The sequence below is a fragment of the Mus musculus genome, chromosome 9 (assembly GCF_000001635.26).
Source record: "Mus musculus strain C57BL/6J chromosome 9, GRCm38.p6 C57BL/6J".
NCBI classification, from domain to species: Eukaryota; Metazoa; Chordata; class Mammalia; order Rodentia; family Muridae; genus Mus; species Mus musculus.
In genome coordinates this window covers 58,024,604-58,049,125 of record NC_000075.6, presented here as the reverse complement: position 1 = coordinate 58,049,125, position 24,522 = coordinate 58,024,604, and the positions used below count along the sequence as shown (strand labels likewise).

The window sequence follows — 24,522 nt, the reverse complement described above, 5'->3', positions numbered from 1 at the left end:
CCAATTTTCTCTTGATACAGACCAGAAAATCATACACACACACACACACACACACACACACACACACACACACACACACACACACACAGTGTTAAATATCCAATCGAGCCTACAGATAATAGACAACAGCCAGTTCACTCCCAGTTTAATCAGATAAAATGCCCATTTATCGGCTCCTGCCGATGCAGACACCCCGTAGCCAGCCAGCTGTGGGAGTATAGCAAAGAGTATTTAGACTGCGTCTTTAAATCTTCAAGGGGGGTATGGGGGGACACTGCACACAGGGGACTAATTATCCTTCCGCCCTTAGCCAGCTCTTATTCAAACAGACAAAAGGGGGCTGCAGCCTTGGTGGTGCTAAGCCGGCAGCAGAATTATTTTTGTTCTCAGATATGCAAATATGTGGGCTTCAGGGACTGCACTGAATAGCAGTAGCTCAGGGACTGCAAGTGGCTGTTTTAGGGCTACTGGAGGCATCTCAGCTTCCATATCAGGCTCTGTGGACACCCCCTCTTGATCCCTACTTTGCTGGTGGTGGGCTGTGAAGCTAAAGGTGAAAGCCTCTTCCTTTTGTCTTCCCTCTTCTTTATGGGATGAGAGACCCTCACGGAGCTCTGGGGACTGAGTCTGGATGAGCCCTCCTCTCCTTGGCCCACCTCCTTCTTGAGACACAGCTCATTCAAAGCACAGATATCCATATCTGCTTGCTATCTTCCTTGGTTCTCCACTGCCCCCAGTGAGTCCCTAAAGCTCTGAAGTCTGGGCCTAAGCCCTCACAAGAACCCAGAATAATCTTCTCACCCTAACACAGCTCTTGGCACCCCACCAAACATATCAAACACCCTTGCTGGCAGCTTGCTGACCCAGGGTTCCTGCTAACCGTTCCACCCCAGTCAGAGCTCAGAGAAATCTCCATCTTTTACTGCTAAACAGGGGGAATACCCCATAGGTTGGCTGTGTAAGGCTTGGTTGTCTAGAAAGGGCTCTCTGAGCTATAAAAAGCCTGGGTGAAGAGGACAGTTGAGGAAGGAATCTTGGGGACCAGGCTTCATCTCTCTCACTTTCCAAGACCCTATATGACAGTGGTCAGGGCTGCTCTGAAAAATCTTACACCCCACTCTTTGACCACTCAACTTAGGGGGAACCTGCAGCTGAAAAGGAAGAGGATGTGGCAGAGACAGGACACTAAGCAAGCTTGATAAGATTGTCCTGGGTTTGAGATGGGCAAGGGCCATCCCCTGACACTCAAGGAGAATACCCCCCAGGCAAAGCGAGCTACCCTCTGAACTGTCTGGCTCTTGGTCAGTTTGATACAAATCTAAGACATAACTGGGAAGCAGTCTTAATTGAGAGCATGCCTCCAGATTGGCCAATAGGCAAGTCTGTGGGGTGTCATCTTGATTAATGATTGATATGGAAAGACCCTTCCACAGGGGGCAGTGACCACTGGGCAGGTGATCTGAGCTGTATACGAAAGTAGGCTGAGCAAGCCTCCTTCATGAAACACTCTTCCGCGGCCTCTGTATCAGCTCTGCCTCCAAGTTTCTGCCTTGAATTCCTGCCCTGATTTCCCTGGACGATGTAAGCTGAAATAAACCCTTTTCTCCCCAAGCTGCTTTTGGCCACAATGCTTTTATCACAGCAGTAGAGACCTAACTAAGACACCCATTCAGCCCCTCTCGGTCACTGCCAGATGCCATTGGGTGTTCCCTGCCTGGAAAGACCACAGGACCTGATGCATCAGTTGCATTTCTCGTTGCTGTGTGAAATCCAGACAAAAGCATCTTCAGGAAGAAAGGGTTTAACCTGGGTTGTACGGACGGCGAGGGTTCAGTGGACGGCCACAGGAAGCACCCGTCACGTCGCATCCCTAGTGAGGAAGCAGAGATGAGTGATGTCACCCAACTTCCTTTCTCTGTTTTATTTACCTAGGACCCCAGCTTGTGGAATGGGGCCACCTATAGTTAGGGGGATTCTTCCCAACACAATCAACCTAATCTAGAAACTGCCTCACGGATGTGACAGAGGTTTGTCTCCTAGGTAATCCCAGATCCTGTCAAATTGACAAAGTAACCAACACAGGACTAACACTGGCTAGGGATTCCTGCAGGAAGACTCTCAGGGATAGGGAGGGTGAAGTGTGAAGGGGATAGTGACGAGAAGAGGCTACGTGACAGGCCAGGCACGAAGGAGCTCTCAAGGGACCCTTGAGCCCTGGGATGAAGCCTCACCAGGCCAAGGTAGATACAGGTTTCTGGAAGCTCGACCAGGACACCAAAAACCAAAGCACTATGTGAGGCTGTGGATAGCCCAGGTGAACTGGAGGCTTTCCACAGCACAGGGCTGAGACAACGGGGCCTGGGCTAAAGGCTGGAAAGCTGAGCATTGTGAAATCAGAAGGGTACTGGCTCAGAGCCCTCAAGAGACAGTGCAGGTGGAGTCTGCGAGGTGTGTGGGACATGCTCCATACTCAGACAGAACACCTAGTTACCCAAGAATCTCTCAGGTGTGCCAGCCTCTCTCTGAGAAAGCCCCTGGAGCAAGCGTGTCTGACTCTCTACAAAACTCAGACTCAAGAAGTAGAAACAAGTTTTATACATATATATCACATATATGTGATATATACAAATACATATCCCAAAAATCCCATGATGCTTTGAGTAAGTGTATGGTTTGATGTTGAGCCACCTCCGTAGCTATCCTAGAGAGCTAAGTCCTCTGGCTACAGGGCAGACATAGACATGCCTGTTCTGAGTCTGCACCTCCTGGGTCCTCCTGTCAGCTGACCCAAGACTGGCTGACGGAAGCTCAGGGGGACCAGGTCTCACATACTGTACCACCAGCTGCCCATGACACCTGAGCCCCTGTCACCTCAATGCATCCACCAGTACACACACACACACACACACACACACACACACATACACATACACTCACACACACACAGGCACATACATACATGCACATGTTCAAGGGGATCTTTGAGTCTCCAAAAGGCTCAGATATGCACCCAGAGCTCCTTTCCTTAGACAGAGACCAGGCAGAGACCTCCAGATTTCCTGCCCTCCACAGCCCCAACCCAGGCTTTCTCTTCTGGTCAGATGCCTCCTGGGGACAATGAATAGGAAGCCACAATCACACAGCTTCACAAGAATAATTCAGGGGAGGGGGTAAAATTGCCTCCAATTAAAGCCTGGACTGTATGCTCTCCTAAAGAGAATGTGCAAAGGAGCAAGTGGGTGACTTGCTCGCCACAGGAGCACAGCTGCTATCCTCCAGGTCAGCTGACTGGCTGGTGGAGAGAGCTTCCGGGTTCCGACTGTGGTGGGAAAGACCAGGCCTGTAATTGCAGCTGGTGATGCAGATGAAAGGGACAGACAGTTCAGTGAATGTAATTACTCTTTTGTTAATTCACACCTAGAAGGCAGGAGCGAATGAGTGAAGCCAAACCTGTCTCTGGCAAGGCTGCAGTGGTCCTTATGTCAGCCAGGAGTGGGAGAGGTTGGGCCATCATTTTGTGGTTGGGGCGATTTCCTCATATTTTGATGTGATGTGCAAAAGAAGAGCCCCCAAGGTCCGACTGTGGCCAGACAGCATTACATTCAGATGGTACATGCTGGACACAGATAGACTTAATCTTCTTACAACCCTTTCCTCACTCTATAGGAGTTAAACTGAGGCACAGAGAGGTGAGGTGTTTCCTGGAGTCAACAGTAACTGGACAAATTGGATCATGAATCTAGAGCTCTCTGACTGCAAAATCCCTTTCACGTCCTTTCTTTAGCCTAGGAGCCTGAACCCCGCCTGCTCCTCCGGACACATAGCCCCAGCCTGACCCAGGCATCCCAACCTGGGCCCCTTCCACGGGAAGGCCCAGCAAGGCTGCTGTGAATCAGCCATTCCTGTCCAAGCTGGTCCCCAAGAGCCTAGAGGTGTGAAGGGTAATGAGGCCCCGTAATTAAGGCTTCTGGAGACATGGCTGGGAGATTTATAGACAGGCTTTGTCAATAACCGCGCTCTGGGCTGTGGATCCAGGGAGACATCGATAAGTGCTCGTTAAGGCTTCTCCCTGCTCCCTGCCCTGTCCCCCTCCAGCCCCTCCCCTCCTGTCAGCCGCCTGTTCACAGCGCCTGTGTACGCAGGCTTTGCTCAATTAATTTGCACTTGTTGGCACCATCTGTGCTTTTCATGTGTCCTTATCAAGAGCTTCTGGGCCATGCATCCCTCTCAGGTGGGCTGCAGAATAGACACAAGCAGCCTTCTTCCTGCAGCCGCGACTCTCAGGGAAGGTCAATCTAGGATCACCAAAGACAGGGGCATTGTTTCCTTTCCCCCTCCCTCTCCCCCTCCCCCTCCTCCCTCTCCACCCCAGCTCCCCAACCTGGTGAGCTAAACTTGGCCTGAGGTCCTTGTAACCCTTCACCCCATCCTGACCCCAGCGGGCTGAGTCCTAGCCCTGCCAAGGAACCCCCTTCTCACACCCAGTGACCTCAGAGCACAGGTGTTCTGGTATTCCTTCCTGGTTCCAGCTCTGCTCCCCAAAGCCTGGATTAGATGGGTCCCTACTCCAACAACAGGGCCACTTTGGGCTCACAGGACTGGAAAGGGTCAAAGAAGCCATGTCCAACTCTGTTGAGCAAGGGCAGCCCAGGAGCCTAGGGTGGGACAGCTCCTCTGGGTGGGTGGGGGACAGGCCAGGCCATGGCCTACTGCCTCCAGCTTGCCTCCCAGAGAACCAGCCAAGCAATGAGGTAGTATTGTTGAACTGTTCTTTCTGAATAGACTGTCTCTGCCTTCAGCATATATATATATATAATTTTTTTTTAAAGACATGATCCCATTTGGTATTTCAGGCTGGCCTGGAGCTCTGTGTAGTTCAGGCGGCCTTTCCTACCTCTCAGGTGCTAGGATTACAGGTATGCATCACTTTATCATGCCTACAGCACAGCTTTCTGACCTGGGAGTTGTCAGAGTACTGACCTAGCTCTGGGAGGCACTTTTGCCTCTCAACTGCTGTTTCCTAAGGCCTTGATAAGCCACGCACTAGGTCCACAGAAACAAAAAACAAAATCAACCAGACCAAAGTCTTCCTATAACTGTCTGGCATCGTATGTGCTATATGGGGTAAGGAATGAGCTGTGGGGTACCCGTCCGCCTTTGTTTTACTGACAGAACACCCCAAATCAGGCTAGTCTTTCCTGTGGCTGGCCTGGGCTCCCAGGAGCTGGCTCAAGCAGCCAAGGGTGTGGCTGCCTCTCTCATAGCAGCTGTACTTGTTCTGTATCCAAAGTTGGGCCCCCAAGGGTGCACTCAGGGCCGGCCTCTTGTCTCTAGCCAGAGTGGACTGGAAGACAGTCACGTCTGGGGCCTGGCTGCGCCCTGTGGATGCCTCCACGTGGTACATTATTGATGGTGCTTCTAATTGTGCATTTCCCAAAGTCTACAGGCTTTTGATGAAAAATTCATGGCACGTCCGAGGATGGCAGAACACTTGATCGATTGGCAGTGCAGCAGACAAGGGGTCCAAGGGGCCCCTCTGGGACAACGGCTAGAGGCTTGCTGGAGAGGGGCAGCCACCAGTGGCCCAGTGCCCTCCTCCTAGGCTTCTGGCCCTAGATTTGTGGGAGGGAGAGGTGCACCAATGGAGGCAGCAGCCAAGGGAGAAGCCAAACAGATGGATTGGGGTGGTTTTAAGCCTATATATGGTGCCTCCTGGGAGGCACACACATCAAGTCTCACATTCTCTTCCCTGTTGGAGAGTATGGGGCCCTCCAGAGTCCCCCATAAGTGACACAAAGAAGAAGTCCTATTTCTGGAGCCACTCCTATGTGCCATGGAGTGTACCCAGAGCATCAGAGCAACATGCTGCCCCCTGATCACCCCATTCGATGGATGCAGTGATGTGGGGACCATCTCGCAGAATGGAACCGAGGCCTAAAGATGTTGGGTGGCCTGTCTGAGGGAATTAGTGGCAGAGCCCAGTCTTTCCGTCTCACTAGGACCGGTGAATATGAGCTACGTGTGTGTGTGTGTGTGTGTGTGTGTGTGTGTGTGTGTGTGTGAAATGAAGCCAGCAAACCAGAAAAAGTGAGTCTTTCCCCAGTCCAGCCTACATCAGCAATACTGACAGGGGCCAGAGGCCCCTGTGGACAGCAATTCTGAAGGAGAGGTGTCTGACTCAGACTATTCTGCACCACCCCAGAGGTTCCAGAGAATCCTTACAGTCATCTATGCATTTGTTAAACCAGCACCACATCTTTACGTCATCCGTTACTGCCAGGGCATCTTGTTGGTTGCTGATGGGGTCCTATCATGAAAAGCTGTAATCCACGAATGCCTGGGACAGACAGGCTAACAAGTGACAGCCACCACCCTCCTCCCCGATCGACCCAAGGAGGGGGTTGTACAGCTCAGGCAGCTCACGTGGCTGGCTGCTGCCGTAGAGAGCCCTGCCTCTGGGACCCTGCGTTTCTAGGTACTGGGTTGGGGTGTTTGGGTTTGTTTTCCTTTGCTTCCTAGAGAGTTCCTTTCAAAAACATCCACCCATGTCTGCACTGAACTAAAAGGAAAGGAATTTGCCCAGGCCGTCAGGAAAACAGAGCTGGAGGCCTCTGGGGTCACGGGTGGGGTGTGGAGCCTTGTGCCTGTTGGGAGGAGGGTGAGCCCAGCTTAGGTTGCTGGGGCCTGGGTACGGCTAGGACAGTACAGCGAGATTCAGGGAGACAAAGGGCGAGACCAGTGGGTGAAAGAGCCATAAGAAGGAGACAGACAAAGGGGACAATCAGACAAGACAGAGCTGGAGGACAGGGCATAGGGAAGGTTTCTAAGTAGCAGTATCAGAAGCCTAAGGTCCTGAAGGACACCCCCCCCCCCATGGCCCTCTCTAGGCCTGTCATTTCCTTGCAATTCACTGGCAATGTGTGAGCCTGTTCTATCACCCCATCCAAGGGTCCCCCGCCTCAGTTCAAAAGAAAGAGGCCCCATGGTTTGCCTCCTGCTTGCTTCAGGGCTAGCCCCAGTCACCAAGCAGACACTTGTTGTAGCAACAGTCCCCGAGGACCCAAACTGGGTAACAGAGCTGCTATCTGCACAGATGGGGGAGCCAGGAGACCCAGCCCCTCCAGCTCCCAAGGTTGCCCTGGGCCTAGTTGACAGCCGCTCTGTAAGTCTGCCCCCATACCCATTGATTCTCATGATGGGTCAGCTCCTTCAAGCTGCAGGTGTGTAAGGGTGTGTTGCCAGGCAACCAGCAGAGGCATTCCCAGAGCCAGCCTGAGTAGGAGGTAAGGTGGGGGAGGGCCAGGACACCACTCCTAGTTGATCCTGGTCTCAGGAACCTTTGATGGGGGTCCCGGTTCTAACCCAGGCCACTAGAGCCCACACTCAGAACCCAGAGAAGGAAGAAGGCAGATGAGGGGAAGAAAACAGAGGACGGGGCTTCTGGCAGTCAGCGGACAGCATCAGAGAAGGCCCATGGGTACAATCACAGGCAGCCTCTCTCTGAAAGCAGGGGAATAAGGAGGTGACCAACGGGAAGGATCCTTGTGATAGGGTTATCAGAATCACTTTGGGGAGAGCTCTGTCCCCTCTACAGCCCCCTGAACAGCAGCCCTGGACTCCCTGGCCTGAAGGCAAGGGTCAGTCAGGTCAGCTCCAAACTGCAACCAGCAGAGGCAGGACTCTGAGCCACATGCTGGAGGAAAGCTGATGCTGGCTTACAGGGTACAGGCTCTTTCTGGAGAAGGAGGACCCAGAGTGGAGCCTTGAAAGCTGGGTAAAGCCGAGCAAGGCCTGGGGGCAGGGCACAGGAGCAGGAAATTAGATGGCATCTTTCAGAAAGCTCTACAAACCTCTGTGCCCATTCAGGCTCCAGCCCTGTGGTCCTGGCTCGGCCCAATTAGCCAGCCTGGCTCCTGCAGGGGCCAATTAAACAGGGGCCGGGGTCAGATGCAGGCCAAGGCCCTGTAGCCCCTCAGAGCTTCAGGAAGGTAAGCACAAAAGCTTTCTCTGCTGCTTGGGAAGGAAAAGAACAGAAGACAGAGAAAATGCAATGTGCTTTTGTTTCTTTGCTGTAACCTTGGACTGAATAAAGGAGCTACTGTGTCCCTATCCCCGGGAGGGCAACCTTTATAGAGCAGGGGAAACTATTTGCAATAGCACTTTGCATGGATTTGTTGTGATTCAGAGGCCCAGCTGTCAGTCAAGGGAAATTATTTGATGAACAGAATTTCAGATGAATAGGTCCTCTATTCTAGAACCTGCTATGGCTCCCAACTACTCTCTGTGCTAACACCGAGCTCCTGAGGCTGACACCCTGGACACAACCCACCCTGGATAATTGGGCAGGCCGGGCAAACTGGGCCTGCTCCAGATCCCTGGCCAGGTCCACCTGTGTGCTAGGATGTTCACCTGTGGCTATAATGTCCACCTGTGGCTATAATGTCGATGGGTGTGCTATAATGCCCACCTGTGTGGTATGAAGTCCACCTGTGTGCTATAATGTTCACCTGTGGCTATGAAGTCCACCTGTGTGGTATGAAGTCCACCTGTGCTATAATGTCCACCTGTGGCTATGAAGTCCACCTGTGTGGTATGATGTCCACCTGTGCTATAATGTCCACCTGTGGCTATGAAGTCCACCTGTGTGCTATGATGTCCACCTGTGTGCTATAATGTCCACCTGTGGCTATGAAGTCCACCTGTGTGCTATAATGTCCACCTGTGGCTATGAAGTCCACCTGTGTGCTATAATGTCCACCTGTGGCTATGAAGTCCACCTGTATGCTATGAGGGCCCAGACCTTGCAGCTGTGCTGGCCTCCGGCCTGCGATGCAGCTCTTCTCAAACATCATCTAATCAAGTCCCACCTCTGCCTCAGAAACCAGGATCTGACCCAACAGTTTCCCTGGAGGTTCCTGGGAGAAGGGGCCCCAGGGTGGACCCTTAAAGATGGGGCAAAGTTGAGGAAGGCCTCAGAGCAAAGGATAAAAACAAAAGGCTGGGTGTGACTTCCAGGAAGTCCCAGCCCATGCCCACACTAGCCCTGCCTCCAGCTTCTTTACTGGCCTTTGCCTGGCCAGAGACACCTCCCTCATCTCTTGCTTCTTATTTATACTTCTAGCAGTGAGTAAGGTCCTCTGCATGGCCAGTGCCCACACTGCTACTGGCTGTTGGGGTGTGTGGGCGTGGTCGCTAGTAGATAGCACTGCCATCCTGGTATGGGTCAGGGTAGCTGCTGGTCAAAGCAGGTGAAGCTTCAACTGTGTCCTCAGTAGGAATGGCTTGGAGGCTGGGCTAGGGCAGCCAGGCTGTTACCACGGCTCCTTCTTCCCCTGGTTAGTTGGGCTTCTCCCTGGGAAAACAGTGGGCTTAGGAGAGAGGAGAGTTCCCGTCATTTTCCCACCTCCTAAGGGTCTCCAAGGCCAGTGGCCAATTTGCTTGGGGTTGGGAGGGGAATGACACGGGACACACACTTAGACTCCACCCCTCCATGAGAGGGAAGGGTTTTCAGCTGTCCTGATGCTCCACCAGGAAGGAAGGAAGGAAGGCTAAGAGGAGGACCTAGCTATAGGAACGCAGAGAGCCAGGAGGCAGGGCCTGGAGGAGAAGCTGGCTGTGTAGAGAGTAGAGGTAGCTGGGAGCTGAGAGCCATGCTGGGTAGGTGGAGAGAATTGGGGCAGGGTAGCACTTCAGGTCCTCCACCTAGACCTGGCTGCCTGGGTTCCACAGAACACTCTGTTTATAAACATCCAGGGTACCTGTACCCCTTAGGAATGAAACAAAAGACCAACCAGACCTCAGCAAAGGGAATGGAATGGCCTCCCTTCAGACCTGTTACAATCAAGGAAACTAGACAAGAACCTGGCCATCCTTAGGTGTGGGCTTGGGTTTAGGGATAGGGGAGAGCTGGGCTCTACAAAGGCAGCTGGTAGCTCTAGGTCTGTGGAGTATGCTAGTTGGGCAGAAGAATTTTCTCTCTCTGCAAAGATGTGGGAACATGAGGGAGAAGAGTAACTAACGCTTTCTAAAGCACAGCTCTTCCTTCCCGCCGGTTCTGTGTGCGTGAGGGTCAGCTTCAAGTCAGCCCCAAGTGATCCCGCTGTGGGGGAAGTTAAGATAGCTTTATTATGGGTCTTGTTCCAAGCTCACCCTCATGCCTCAGGCCCGTAATCTGCCCTCGAGCTAACAAAGGACCCAGCTGACGTTTAAGAATTGCTGTGTGATGGCGCCCATCGTAGCCAGCCCAGGTCTGGGAAGAACTATTGGATCACCTGGAGAAAGGACATGTGTGCTGGGGGGTGGGAGTGGGGAGGGTGCCTAGATGTTGAAACACTATTCAGTTCTCTTTACCACACAGGCTGCCAGGCATCTCAGGAAGCCTTGGCCGCCTCTTGGGACAGACTAAAAGCAGAGTATTGGCGGGAGGCGGCTGCCCTCTGGCGGCAGCAAAGACAAACCACACACCAGCATCTCGTGCCTACCAGCACTGGCCGTGGGGCTTAGGACCAAAGGCTAAGCTAGCCCACTGGCTCCAGATCCCTGCTCTCAACCCTGTCAACACTTTCCACAGCCCCAGCATTCTTCAGGAGCCCCGTGGCTTTGGCTCGGCCACCCGGCTTTTGCCACTTGCGAGGTTCCTCAGCACCCACCACCAATACCTTGGTCTTTTCTCTCCCCATTTCTCAAATCTGAACATGCGCGCTCTCCCTGAGACACATGTCCTAGAAAACTGCCTTCCCAGTGCCCCCACAGTCTGTTGGGTCCACACCCATTGTCTTCATCTTGTTTCTATGGAACTGCCTCCTACTTCAGGCGAGGGTCCTGCCGCCTCCGCCAGGCAAGGGTCCCACAGCCTCTGCCAGGCAAGAGTGCCGCCGCCTCTCATGCAGCACTACTCTTGGTCCCTATACCCCTCTGTTCCTACGTATTTTAGCAGCCAGCGAGCCCTTACTATACCCCCCTCCAGCGTGGGCCCTTCAGTGCCCAGCAGCAGAGACCAGGCTCCTGAGCCCACGTCTCTGCTTGCCCTGCTGCTCTCCCTTGCTCTCCCCTCCCCACAACTTCTCCTCTGCCTCCTCCTCCCAGGTACAGCCTGCCCATATGCCCCCAGGAAGCTTTCTCAGGTTTCCTAGCCCAGACGGGCCTCCTGGAAGCCCCTTCTGCCACAGACACGGGAAGTGTCTGCTACCCCATCAGTGTAGAGTGAACCACCAAAGGCAAGGACTGTCTAGCTTGGCTCTCTTCTAGGACCTGAGTGGCCCAGAACTGTACAAAGTGGCACTCAGCAAGCCTTGAGCACCCTGGGGGATATCGTGCTGCTTTGGGCACAGGCTTTGTGACAGTCTCTGGGCACGCTGCTCACAGCCTCAGTTTCTCTATCTGCATAGCGCTGGTACAAGGGCTATCCTGACTACATAGTTGGCGGTGTGTTTAGAAGATCCTCACTGGGTAATATGCTTTATACTTTACCATAGCACTGACCAGGGTCTAAGCAATCTCCCTAGGGCACTTGTCAGAGAATCCCCACTGTCCTCCCACTGTGACTCATCCCATAAGAAGAATTTCGGGGCCCACTGCCCAGGGCCATTCTTGAATATGTCTTTAAAGAAACTTAAAGTGATTCTAAGAAGTGAGTTACTATTTCCAGGCACCCTAGTGCTCATCAGGGCTAACCTTCCTACTGTCCTCAGATGGCACTAGTCCTTGGGGGCTGACTTCTCATCCCGAAGATGAGGACACTGGAGTTTTGTGCTGTGACTGCAGTAAAGTCCACTCCTGGGCAGCTGGGAAAAGCAGAGCCTGGCACTCTGACTTGTCTCACTCTGGCAGGCTCTGAAGGTCCTAGGAGGGAGTGTTAGTGGGTAAGGAACCTTGGGGTCAGGCACAGTGGCATTTGAGTCGGGCATACCTGTCCCTCCCCCAGAAGGTAACAAGAGAGTGAGACAGCAAGGAAAATCCAGAGCATAGGGTTCTCAAGGCTAGGACATGACGCACAGCGTGGCCCTGAGGGCAGCCCGGCTGCAGGCTGTGGCTAGAGGTCAGGGCTGCCAGCTTGAACCTTGTGGTCAGTCTCCCAGCCCAGCTGTGCTGACAAGGTCCCCACTTGGCCATGCAAATGGAGGCATTTGAGGTTCCCACAGAAACAGACTCTGGCCAGAGTAAAGAAGATGAGGCAGGAGCCCACACAGTCTCCAGACGGAAGCCCCTCTTCCAGGGTGAATAGGCAGGGCTGGGCTAAGAGGCTGGGGAGGAAGAGAAGGGGAGGGCTACTCTTCAAGGGATGGAGTCCCTGGGACCCATTGATCCTCCTCCAGAAGGACCTGATGGCTGTGGCAGGGCCACCTCACCAGAAGCCAACCTCTCCCTCTGTCCTTCCCTTCTTCGTTATGATCCCTGTTTTCTTCCTCTGTAGGGAGGGTACAAATAACAGATCAGAGCTTAGTCCCTTCACAGCCCAGAACTGCAGAGATGGTGAACAGTGGGGTCTTAGAAAGGATAATCCCCTGCTAACCGGACCCCAAGGGGCTGGCAACCTCTTGTCCAAAATGTCTTCTATGTGCACATACACATCCCCTCCCAGTTAAGGTCAGAATGGTGTTGACTCCCCACATGATCTCTTCATTTCGCAATAGTCTGGCCTACTCTCTGTACAAGGACAATTAATTCTAGGACATTCCTTACAGACAGACCAGGCACCAGAGAAGCAGTAGTTAGTGTAAGACTATAGACTGTGCTGCATGGATCATCCTTGAATATGATTTCCTGTATCTGTGCACATGGGACTGTGTATGTATGGAGGCGATAACCATATAAGCTAATAACCCCATTTGGGGCCACTCTAATCAGAGCAGCATAAGATACTGAAGCATCGAGGAAAGTACAGAAGATGAATATCCTCTGTTGAGATATCAGAGACTTCCTTCAGCCAAGCTCTGAGCCCTAGATCCAGCCAGGCATCGGATGAGTCATAAAGTGAAGGCCACCCAGCAGAGGGGGAGCCAGCAAGCCCCGGGTAGTAAGAAAGAAAGAAAAAGAGTTTAAGTGGAACAACCCGTTGAAACAGAAGTAAGACCAACTCTCTGACACCTGCACAGCCCAACCTGAGCTCACAGCAACACCTAGGCCTCCAGGAGGTCCCAAGTTCCACACATGTCCCTGACACCAAATTGTGTGTGTGTGTGTGTGTGTGTGTGTGTGTGTGTGTGTTTGTGTTTGTGTGTGTGGTCCCAGGTTCAGGGTCCCAGTTAGCACTCTGTCTGAAGATACCAGATGGGCATAGATCTGGGGAAGCCAGAACAGATGCTAGGGAGATAGAGCCAATACTGGCACCAGTCAGAGGGACTATAGCCAGAAGGCTAGACAGCAGTGGCAGATGACTGGTGGTGTCCGATGAGTTCCTGCTGGCTGGGGACTCCCCTCCCCTAGAAAGCCATGGCACACCATGCAGCAGGTGGGAGACTATAGCTGGGATATAGTTGGATTCCGCCCCCAGGCAGCTGGAGACCAGGGGAGAGTTGGATGTAGAGTTGTGTTTTCTGGATCCTGGGAGGCCCACCCACAGGAGCAAGGCATCCCACAGCCCAGAAGTCCACAGGCAGCTCAGAGGGCTCACTTGCCTCCCATCTCTGAGCCGTTCTCTTCCAGAACCTTGCTTGCCTGTATCTCAGATCTCAGTCTCTCTCTCTCTCTCTCTCTCTCTCTCTCTCTCTCTCTCTCTCTCTCTCTCTCTCTCTGTGTGTGTGTGTGTGTGTGTGTGTGTGTGTGTGTGTGTGTGTGTCTACAGATACTGCATGCTTGGAACTTGTGCTGAATAGTAAAGAATATGGTTGGCAAACAAATTCAGGGCTGAAGATAAGGCTCAGGAGTTAAAGTACTTTTCTTGCAAATGTAGGGTCTTGAGTTTGAGGCCAAGCACACATGTAAACACTAGGTACAGTGGAGTGTTTGTAGTGCTAGCATGAAAAGGGGAAAACAGAAAAAAAAAAAAAAAAACCTAAGGACTCACTGACCAAGCAATCTAGTCTAACTGATGAGCTCTGGGTGGAGGAAAACTTGCACTGTTTCAAGGACTGGATCTCTTTCCTGAGGTTGACATTCAAGGCTGAGCATCCACAGGCACCCACACAGGCACCCACACAGGCACCCACACACACAGGCACACACACACACAGGCACACAGGCACACACACACACACAGGCACACACACAGAGGCACACACACACACAGGCACACACACACACAGGCACACACACACAGGCACACACACAGGCACACACACACAGGCACACACACACAGGCACACACACACAGGCACACACACACAGGCACACTCCCCCCCCACACACACACACAGGCACACACACACACAGGCACACACACACACAGGCACACACACACACACACAGGCACCTCACACACACACAGGCACACACACACAGAGGCACACCCCCCCACACCCCCACACACAGGCACACCCACACACGCACGAAATGCATATGAATTCTGCTCAGTTGCCCTGTACGTATATAGGCAGACTTAGTTGTGGTTTGTTTAAAAAAAAAAATGAGAAAGAGAAAAAAAAAAGGAAAAGGAAAAAGAAAACAAAGAACCAAACAGACTCAAAGCCCCATTCAGACCCTGACTTCACTGCCCATTACTCCTAACACTGAGTAGGTTGCTTGCCCCCTCTGGTTTCCTCGGTTTCTTCTGTAAAGTGGTTGTCCCATAGGCTTGCTGGGGGTTGAATGCAGATCAGCACCTAAAGCACTTAGCCGGAGGCCTGGCATGTGGGGGAAGCCAGGGATCATTAAGACTATGGTTATTGCCCTTCCAGACCTAAGTTGGCTTCCTGCCCCCACTCCCTGCATCTCCTCCATCTTATATCTGGATCCTGATCTTGGCCTTGAGATGTTACCTGAGTCTTCAGTGTCTTCTTGGTGTCTCTTCTTGGATGCTGGGCTATTTGGGAAGCTGATGGCAGTCCAGCCCCCAAGTGGCTCTGGTGGGCAGTCTAAGAGACTCCTCCTGTGGAGGAGTTGAGTTAGAAGAGGGAGCGGGAGAAGAGAGAAGGTGAAGAAGTAGATAGGATTTACTCAGGATCTAGAAACATGGCTCCATCCTTTTGAGACTGTTGCCTACAGGTTTCTTAACCCAATACCTGAACCCTATGTTCCCCTGGTATTACATGAATCAGTGTGGTCCCTGAGGAGACACATTTGTGTGGCCCTCCTAATACTCCCAGGAGAGATGAGGACCATGCCCAACCACTCTCTGGGTAATTGCTAGGGTTTGGGGGGGGTACAACCTGAGGGTGACCTTAAGAGTGACTCACTATGGGTGCAGATGTAGAGTGGGATCCTGGGGGGTTGGGCATTGGGTAAGGGTTCAGCTGAGGCTTCTGGGCTTCTAGGAGATGAACAATTACCGGCGGGCCATGCAGAAGATGGCAGAGGACATCCTGGCACTGAAGAAGCAGGCTAACATCCTGGAGGAGGAGAACGGCATGCTGAGGAGCCACCTGAGCCAGCAGAGCATAGAAGAGCAGAGCAGGGCGGAGGAAGAGAACCTGGGTGAGCCCCTGGACACATGCTGGGGCCCAGGCTTACTGTCAGGAGCTAGGGAGCATTCTCCAGATATTGTGTGCCCCATCTCCGGAGTCCCCTACCCCTCCCACTCCTCCCCCCTGTAGACACACTTGTACAACCTACCTAGCTATAATGTCTTAGGAGGGGAAACAGAAAATCCTGGGCCAAGCCCTAGAGCTGAGGTGCGCTTGCCTCTACCTATTCTTGAGCCAGCTTCTTCCCACCCCAGCAGTGTCCATGAAGCAGAAGCTACTGCTGAACGAACTGGATATGAAGAGGCTGCGAGACAGGGTGCAGCACCTGCAAAATGAGCTGATTCGGGTGAGCTAGGGTCGGCTGGACAGAGGGACAGCTCCTCCTCCGGGCACAGTCCTGGGAAGTATCTGGAGCAGAGAGAAAGTCCACAGTGGGGAGGGAAGCCGGCCAGTTCAGGCTTCAGCAGAATCCCACGTGTGCCCTCGTGGCTGGAGTAACTCTCATGGATCCCATGTGTGCCCTCGTGGCTTGGGGAACTCTCATGTACCCATTGGCCTCCACCCTGCAGAAGAATGACCGAGAGAAGGAGCTGCTGCTTCTGTACCAGGCTCAGCAGCCCCAGGCTGCACAGCTGAGGCGCTACCAGGACAAGCTGCAGAAGATGAAGGCCCTGGAGGACACTGTACGGCACCAGGAGAAGGCAGGTTCTGGGGCCAGCTGTGGAGGAGGGGCAGCAGCCTAGAAGTTGTGAGGTCTCAAGCCAGCCCAGCCTTGTCACCTTGTCACCAGGTGATCGAGAAGATGGAGCAGATATTGGAAGAAAGGCTCTGTGAGAGGAAGGAACCAATACCATCAAACAGGCCACAGGGGAAGCCTATCATGGGTGGGTTTGCTCCCCAAGGTAGATCAGAATAAATGACCTTCCAGCTTTTGTCTTGCCCTATCCCTCCTCCCCCCCCCCCAGTTTCACAAGAACCTTCAGAGAAGGGTCAGTTCTCTGTTATGTCTGTGAGCTGGAGAGAGATACCCTGAGAAATATTACTCTCACCTCTCTCAAGTACTGAGAGCTTCCATGGTGATCTGAGCCCTCTTCTATCAGGAAGCCCCTTAGTACACAAGGACAGTGTGTGAGCCAGGCAGAAAGAGACCAGACCTCTAAGGTTGAGGCCCTATGAACCACAGGGTCAGAGAGAGACATCCCCAATGGATGGCCTCCAAGGCTGCAGTCCCCAAGTCCTTGGCTTCCCCAGCTCTTAGCATCTCTCCTATTCTGCCTTCCCTAAGCAAACAGACAAGACCACTCTGATAGTATCCGTTTATTTTCCCCATTGGTGTAAACCACAGCCACCCACAACTGTCAATCAAAAATGGCTCTGATAAGCACAAAAGAATAAAATAACACCTTATCAAGTGGATCATCTCCCGGGCCATGTGAGAATGCTCTCCAAGTATCTCTGTAGTTCTGGCCCTGGGCCCAGTCTTCATGGATGGTTAGGTACTCAGGGGCTGGAAGTCTTTAGAAAACCATGAAATTCTCAGGGAATCTTATTCACCTGGAGTCTGGGTGAGTCTGCAGAGGGCAACCAGGCCGAAGGACCAGAGAGTGACCAGAGAGACAAATACAAGGAGAATCGAGCAGGGAGGGACATGGGGAAAACGTAGGAATCTAAACAGCCTGGGAGGACAGCCCGAGGGATATGGACCTGACTCTACTGGCAAAGGAGAGCCGTTGATACTGAGGCTAATGGGCACATAGAAGCAGCAAAGCCCATCTCGAAAGCACCTGTTCCTGTGTTCACAGCCTCGGGCATTCCTCTGGGCCCCGTGGGAGAGACCCTGGCTGTTGACCTTTACTCCATGCTGCTAGCAGAAAACACGAGGCTTCGGACAGAGCTGGAAAAGAACCGCCAGCAGTCAGCCCCCATCATTCTGCAGCAGCAGGCCCTACCGGTAAGAGCTGCCACACAGGTCTGGCTTGAGCCTGCCGGCACTGGTCAGCAGGTAGCCCACAATCATCCCTCGCATGAACCAAGTTGAAGATTCGGCCCAGAATCTGGGCTTCCCAGCACCCAACAGCACTGGAAACATTCGTACTAGGGCCTTGCTCTTGCGCTCCTAAGATAACTATCTCACCATTGTCTGCCATCCTGGGAGAGAGCAAGGCCCTGGATCACCCTTGACCCCTGAATCCTAACTTCACCTGCCACCTGACTTGCTCCCATCTGGACACCCTCCCACCATGGGGCCTCTCAGGACCTTCTGGGATTGGTGCAGCCTTGGAGAGCCCTTTTCCCCATCCCAGGTGGATCCCAGGGAGTTGGGAGCAGGTGGAGATTTGGCAGAAAGGCTACAAGACACAAATGGCCCGGGCCACCCCAAGTCCACAGAGACCCTGCCAGCACAGGTGGGTGTCCCAGGAGGCTACTCCACTGCCCAGGCTGCTCCAGGTGCCCCTGCTGTACACAAACCCAAAATCAATATTTGGAGCTCTGGTGGCATGAGAACACAGGTGAGTGTGCTTCCTCATCCCAGGACGTGAGTTCTGCTTGCATTATCCCAGTGCATGGGCAGCCAGGCAAAGCGTGAGAGATGGGTATCCCCTGCTCTGATGAGCCTTTATGCTACAAAAGACCTCCAGTTTAACCACATACCATGTATTAATGCATTTACATAAGCAGTTGATATGTTAAAGCATTAGGTATGAGTCGGGGGTGCAGCTCAGTTGATAGAATGCTTGCCTAGCATATGTGAAGCCCTGTGTTCGATCCCCAGCACTGTATAAATCTACACCTGCTTGCAACCCCAGCACTCAGGAGAATGGGGGCAGGAGGAGCAGAAGTAAAGTCATTCTCACAATGTAGTGAGTTCAAGGCCAGCCTGGAATATATATTATCCCACCTTAAAAAAAATGGTTTAAGGTTAGACTCTCCAGTACTGAGTGGGAAGCAACGTGGGAGATTAAGTGCATGTGAAGCCCTGGGACGGTCTTAAGGAAGAGGCCCTGGCCCGGGAGTGAGGCTCTGTATCCACAGCTGAATTTGAAACCCACACCTGGCTGGCTTTTCTTGCAGTAGACTTGTGTTTCCATGGCTCTCTTGGCCTCAGCTCCCAGCTAGGACCTTACAGTAGTGTGTGCTCCCACAGGACTTCCTTGGTGGTACTTCAGACAAGTTTAACCTCCTGGCCAAGCTAGAACAAGCTCAGAGTCGGATCTTGTCCCTGGAAAACCAGGTAAGTGAGGTGCTGGGGTTGATCAGGCTGAACCAGGCTCACTGTTCAGCCTACAGCCAGGGGCAAGGCTTAGTATACAAGCAGAGTCAAGGCTCAGTGTCTGACAGAATTAGGCTCAGTATGTGAGGGTCAGTCTTAGTCTGTGACCAGAGTCAAGGCCCAGTGTAGACTCAGATCAGACTGGACTCCATACCAAGTGCAGAGAAGATCCGACTGTGTCTTGGGCTGCGTATTTGTCGCCTCACCTCTGCTACTGCCAGAGCTTGCTTGCCTCTTCCCAGAGGATCGCCCCAAATTCTGATTGTCCTGGCTTGAGGTAGGGAAAACCATACTGACTGCTGGCTTTCCAATGGCTTCTCTCCATGTCTGAAGCTGGAGGAGTCAGCTCGCCACTGGGCACGAGAGAAGCAAAACCTGGCCATTCGTCTTCAAGAGCAACAACACGGCTTTGGACAGCCACCAAACTCCATCATCATAGACCAGCCTGTGAGTGACCCTGACGGAGTAGTTCCTGGAAATCTAGGTGGTGGGCTAGAAGCCATCCCACCCCAAATCTTGGGGCCCTGAGAAAATCATGTGTGTGGGGGGTAGATCGTAAGCTAAGTAAGTGTCAGAAGTCTTGAGCTGAGGTTCTGTCAGCAAACTGGATATTCAAGTGACCTCCATTCCTCCACACATCCAAAGGGGCAGGAGTGTCTGCCCATGTGTCCCCTTTCCCATTGGTTGTTGTGAACCTCTAGGAGACCAGTGTGGGTGAGAAATGACCTATACTAAGCATTTCTGGAATGTTCTTGCTCTACTTTGGCTTCACAGAATACCTTGTACCTCTTCCCACCCGTTTCTCTGTTTAGCTGCCTTTTTTTTCTTTTTCTTTTTCTTTTTGTTTCTGGCTTTTCAAAGCAGGGTTTCTCTGTGTAACAGCCCTGGATACCCTAGAACTCACTTTGTAGACCAAACTGACCTCAAACTCACAGAGATTTTGCCTGCCTCTGCCTCCCAAGTGCTGAGATTAAAGGTGTGTTTAGCTGCCTTCTTAGGTTATGTCAACACTAGGAATAGATCCACATTGCCTTCTTCCCAGGAACAAATAGTTAACCACAGAGAAGGCAGTACTCCCTACCCGAGGGCCAGCCCTGGGACTTCACACCCTACAACAAAGATCCTGATTTCCCTACCCTCCCCAATCAGCACTTGGCTTGCAGCCAAGGCTCTACCACCCCTAGACAGAACCTGAAGGATGAGGGGCTTCCGGGGAGCATAGCTTACCTCTGTAAGCTTATCTAGCACTAGGGACCCAGAGATATGAGGGGTCACTTTCGGTGATGAAATGGGCTCCAATGTTAGTCAGAAGTCACAGCCTACTGGGTTTTGAAGACTCAGGAGCCTGACTTGCCAGGTAAGATGCCCTTGGAGTGGGGATGTACTCATCTGCCCTACTTGCATGTCATAGAATGCTGGAGCATCCAAGAATCGCCAGCAGCTCTCGAAACTGGAAACCTCCCTGCCCAGCTCAGACAAGAAGCTCAACAGACCCTCAGACTCTCAGATTGAGATCTCTAACAACCAGAAGACCTGAGACCGGAGCAGATCTCCTTCGCCATGTGCTGGGGATTCACGTGCCCCCAAAGACGCCTTTAATAAAAGCTGTCAGTCAATAAGCATTTGTCTTTCTTTTTTTTTTTTTAAAGATTTACTTATTTATTATATGTAAGTACACTGTAGCTGTCTTCAAATGCACCAGAATAGGGTGTTAGATCCCATTATGGATGGTTGTGAGCCACCATGTGGTTGCTGGGATTTGAACTCAGGACCTTCAGAAGAGCAGTCAGTGCTCTTAACCGCTGAGCCATCTCTCCAGCCCGTGTTTGTCTTTCTTGTGGAATAAACAATTGCTCTTCTCACATCCAACTTGGGTCCTGGGTTCTCTGAGGTGGCCTGGTACCTGCTGCCTGAGCTGGAAAGCTGGGATGATCCCTGGAGAGTTCTGAGGAGAGGGACCATGGAGACTAGAAATAAGGTGCCTGAAGCCAAGCTCTGTGCAAGACAAGAGAGAGGCCATGTTTCCACTCAGCCCTCCTACACCTTTCATGTCTGAAATCCTTTTACACAGGCTTAGGTCTTCAGAGTTACCCAGGAACAGAAAGGCTTGCAGCTTTTCTATGACACCATTCAAATATCCCATCATGGCTGGCAGAACAGGTGATATGTGTATAAATGTAGCCAGAGTCAGGAAGTCGTGAGAGCTGGAACCCCAGCTGGCCTGGGTTCTGGGGCATGAGCTTTCTGAGTGACTCTAACTAACTGGAAATCTCTCTGAACCCCAGATTCTTTATCTACCCCCTGCAGAGCTATCTGTCTGAGCAAGGAGGCCCTTTTCAGTACTGAGAGTTGTGAGTCATCTTTGAGAGGAGATACAGCATAAAGGAGAGGGGAGAGGGAAGGAGAGGGGAGAGGGGAGAGGGAAGGAGAGGGGAGAGGAAGAGAGAGAGAGAAGAGGAGGAGGAGGAGGAGGAGGAGGAGGAGGAGGAGGAGGAGGAGGAGGAGGAGGAGGAGGAGGAGGAGGAGGAGGGGTGGTCATAAACTAGGGAGAAAAAAAAGCCTCGAGAGTAAACCCAAAACCTGCAGCCTAGCCAGCAAGGACCAAGCCAGCTTGGCTGCTGTTCTGAGCTGGCCTAGTCTCCACACCTATTTACAGGACTTGGACTTAGGTAGCCAGGAATCAGCAAGATTCTGGCACCTCCTGCTCATGGCTAGGCTATAGAACCAGAAGCAGAGGGACATGATAGGCCCAACTGGGACAAATGTCATATAAACCAAATTCTGGTCTAGACACTATCCTGTACTCTTAGAATACAGCCTCTGTAGCATGACCAGTGGGAGGGCAGGCAGAGGGTAGAGAGCCTGTTGGCCTTCTGTCTTCATTGCCTCACGTCAGCTACTTCCCGGCATGATGCTTCCCCACAGGCCTCCAGTCATGGCCCTACTCAAGACAGAGGAGCCTCAGGAGGAAATCCTTACAATCCCACAAGGGGCTCCTACTGCAGCCAGCCAAGCAGAACTCCACACCAGCCTCGCCTTCCCTGCAGTTCCACCCAGAAGGATAGGCAGTACCCTGTCCTCCCAACAGAGCTCCCTGGGTCTTAGAGTAGATTCTCCTCGCTCCTGAACTGCTGTGGATGGAGGGTCACATTTAGGCTGGATAACTGCTTCTCATCTCCCCACACATCCCTCATCCCACTGTTGACCATGGCTCAGGATACATCTCCCTGAGAACAATGAATGCCTTAGGAGTCTGACAGATACAAACGGTCCTCAGTGTTCAAGTGTTTATTAACTCCCTGGGTAGGGAAAGAGGGAAAGAGGATGAAGGAGAGGAGAGCCCAGCTAACCTGGGCAGGTAATCACAGAGTGCTGTTTCTGAAGATACAGAGATACCACCCTCAAATGCCCCATGGGCCACCTCCCCATGTGACTCCAGCCTTCAGTTCACAGTGTTGTCTTTTCTGGTCACGGCTGGGCCCAGGTCCTGCTTGAGAGGCTGGAAGTTGAAGAGGATGGGGTTCTCAGGCATCAGGATGAGGCTGAACTTGGTCCCCACATCACGGAGATTTTGAACTTCAATTCTGAAGTTCTCCAGCAGCTGAAGAAGAAGGAGGCAGAAAGGAGGATTTGTCTCTCCTGGGTCACACACCCATGACATCTGTAGCTACAGGGTCAATCTCTTGAGTGTGATCCAAAGGACACAAACTATTCAACCTCTTGACTGTGGTCTAAATGGTCCCTGCATGCTCTGTTTCATGGATTCAGCCTTTGACTTTAACTAGTCTGTAGCAATCTCTCCCACATCACCTCCCAAGTGGGGGCAGATAAGTGTTTAGGGGATATCAATGGATGGTAAGTGGGTAAGCCCAAAGGAAGAAGCAACTGAGAGTTGTGGGGGACTAATGAGCCCGGGTCCTGCATAGCCCCTGGATTCTGACAGAGGAGGGTTATGACTTCATTGGGGTCAGTGAAATCCCAGGGTGCTGACATCTCCCAGAGCCCTACTCACATTGATAAGGAGGATGGTCATCTCCAGCTCCGCAATCCGCCGGCCCAGACACTGCCGAACACCCCAGCCAAAGCCCAAGTACCGGAAGTGGGTGGTATTTTGGCTTTTTTCCAGCCAACGAGTTGGGTCAAACTTGTTTGGATTGGGAAAGAAGCCCGGATCTCGACCCATGGCAAAGCTAGCCACCTGTACCAAAGTCTAGGAGCAAGGTGACAAGGCTTAAGCAGTTCTAGATTCCCCACAGTCCTAAACCCAGCTTTCTCAGGTCCCTGCTTTCAGAAAACCTTGCTGCCCAGTTACCCAGTACAGGACAGGGAATGGCCTTCTGCCTACTGTGTAGTGTCAAACAAGGGCCTGGCCCCTCTGTGAGCCCTGATGAAGGCTGAAGACACAACATTAGGAATAACACACGTGGTTCTCTTCACTCTTACCTCACCATCAACCCAGAAAGACCAGTCATGTTAGCCTCCTACCCCTGGACTACGGTATCCATTACCCACCATGGCCTCCACCACTACCTTTCACACAAACTAGACTGTTGTAGTTAGGTATTCCACCAATGGCCAAGTATCAGGAAGAAAGACTTAGATAGAAGCCACCATCACCACCATCTGCCCGGAGCTGAAGCCTGCTCCCACTTCTCCTCCATCTGACTGGCAGAGCTCCTGAGTCCTACCTTGGCTGGAATCTTGTAATTACGAAGCACCAGGTCATTCACAGTGTACCTCTGCAAGGTCACGGAGATGGGGTGGAGTCTGCAGAAAGAGGACCCTCACAGACAGATGGTCCCAGATCCTAGAGTCAGGCTGTATCCTCCATCCTGACTCCCACGCCAGCCTGGAATTTCAGGCCCCCACTACAGCACCCCAGCAGAAAACAAAAGCAGAGTTCTGGTTCTAGATCTCTCTTCCCATCCCTACTTGTCTCTTCCAAATGTCTCCTGAAATCTCCTTCCTGATTCCAATCTTCTCCATTAGCCCATCCTTGGAACCCTCTCCAGGGCTTGGGCGTGGGAAGGCATGGGTATACTGGACTTGCCTCAGTGTCTCCTTGATGCTGGCTTTGAGGAGTGGAACCAACTGTACCATCTTGGCCATGTCTCCCTGGGCCTGGCGCCGGGCAGCCAGGACTTCAGCCCGCAGCATCTCCTGTACCTTCAAGTTGTGTGCCATCTCATAAAGGTTCCACTGCAGGGTCATGGAGGTCTGGTAGGAACATGGATTGTGAAGGCCAAGGAGGTCTGTGTCACCATGACCCTCATTACTCTCAACCCTCATATCCAAGACCATTTGCAAAACCTTTGAAAGGCCAGTGCCCAAAAAGGTTTTTTCGGTGTCCAGGTAATTAAGGGAGCTTGTGATGTAATGAACTAGAGCAGTGCTTGCCTAACACGCAAAATCCCCGGCACCATATATGTTGAGTATGTTGGTGCATTGGGAGGTAGAAGGATTCAGAAGTTCAAAATCATCCTTTAAGGCTAGCCTGGGCTACCTGATTACACTGCCTCAAAAAATAGCTAATGCCTAGGAAGGGATATTCCGAGCAGGATTTGTCTCTGCCTTCACCCTATGTGTCACCAGCCCTCATTCATCTCCTAACACATGGAGTGTGTTCTTCCAGAGGGCTCTAGAGTCTTCCAGAAATTAAATGTGTGTGTGTGTGTGTGTGTGTGTGTGTGT

General features: G+C 52.3%; 2 protein-coding genes and 1 long non-coding RNA gene across 16 annotated transcripts in view; 1 reads left to right on the top strand and 2 right to left on the bottom strand.

Annotated features, from left to right (window-relative positions):
• The window catches only part of Ccdc33 (coiled-coil domain containing 33), a 90,151-nt gene extending 69,698 nt beyond the window's left edge, over positions 1–20,453 (top strand). For 5 of the 13 annotated variants that reach the window (XM_017313444.1, XM_006511252.1, XM_006511257.4 and 2 more), the window contains 9 exons: positions 15,411–15,570; positions 15,815–15,906; positions 16,130–16,261; positions 16,351–16,444; positions 17,363–17,511; positions 17,864–18,070; positions 18,706–18,792; positions 19,165–19,278; positions 20,243–20,453. In XM_017313444.1, the coding sequence (XP_017168933.1) occupies positions 15,411–15,570; positions 15,815–15,906; positions 16,130–16,261; positions 16,351–16,444; positions 17,363–17,511; positions 17,864–18,070; positions 18,706–18,792; positions 19,165–19,278; positions 20,243–20,368 (1,161 nt within the window). In that variant the 3' untranslated portion in view covers positions 20,369–20,453. Of the gene's footprint in view, positions 1–7,041; positions 7,163–15,410; positions 15,571–15,814; positions 15,907–16,129; positions 16,262–16,350; positions 16,445–17,362; positions 17,512–17,863; positions 18,071–18,705; positions 18,793–19,164; positions 19,279–20,242 lie in introns of those variants that run through there. The other 8 variants (XM_006511258.2, XM_017313445.1, XM_017313446.1 and 5 more) reach the window with 8 other exon arrangements.
• On the bottom strand, positions 129–16,852 carry Gm16130 (predicted gene 16130). Its single transcript, NR_168941.1, has 5 exons — positions 16,610–16,852; positions 15,778–16,388; positions 15,426–15,518; positions 14,916–15,025; positions 129–1,870 (listed from the first exon to the last, which is right to left on the bottom strand). It is a non-coding gene; the product is annotated as a predicted gene 16130 (long non-coding RNA).
• Positions 20,454–22,094: 1,641 nt separating the features above from the next.
• Positions 22,095–24,522, bottom strand: part of Cyp11a1 (cytochrome P450, family 11, subfamily a, polypeptide 1) — a 29,008-nt gene continuing 26,580 nt past the window's right edge. For both annotated transcript variants that reach the window (NM_001346787.1, NM_019779.4), the window contains 4 exons: positions 23,882–24,048; positions 23,520–23,598; positions 22,844–23,041; positions 22,095–22,432 (listed from right to left, as the gene is read on the bottom strand). In NM_001346787.1, the coding sequence (NP_001333716.1) occupies positions 22,274–22,432; positions 22,844–23,041; positions 23,520–23,598; positions 23,882–24,048 (603 nt within the window). In that variant the 3' untranslated portion in view covers positions 22,095–22,273. The remainder of the gene's footprint in view (positions 22,433–22,843; positions 23,042–23,519; positions 23,599–23,881; positions 24,049–24,522) is intronic.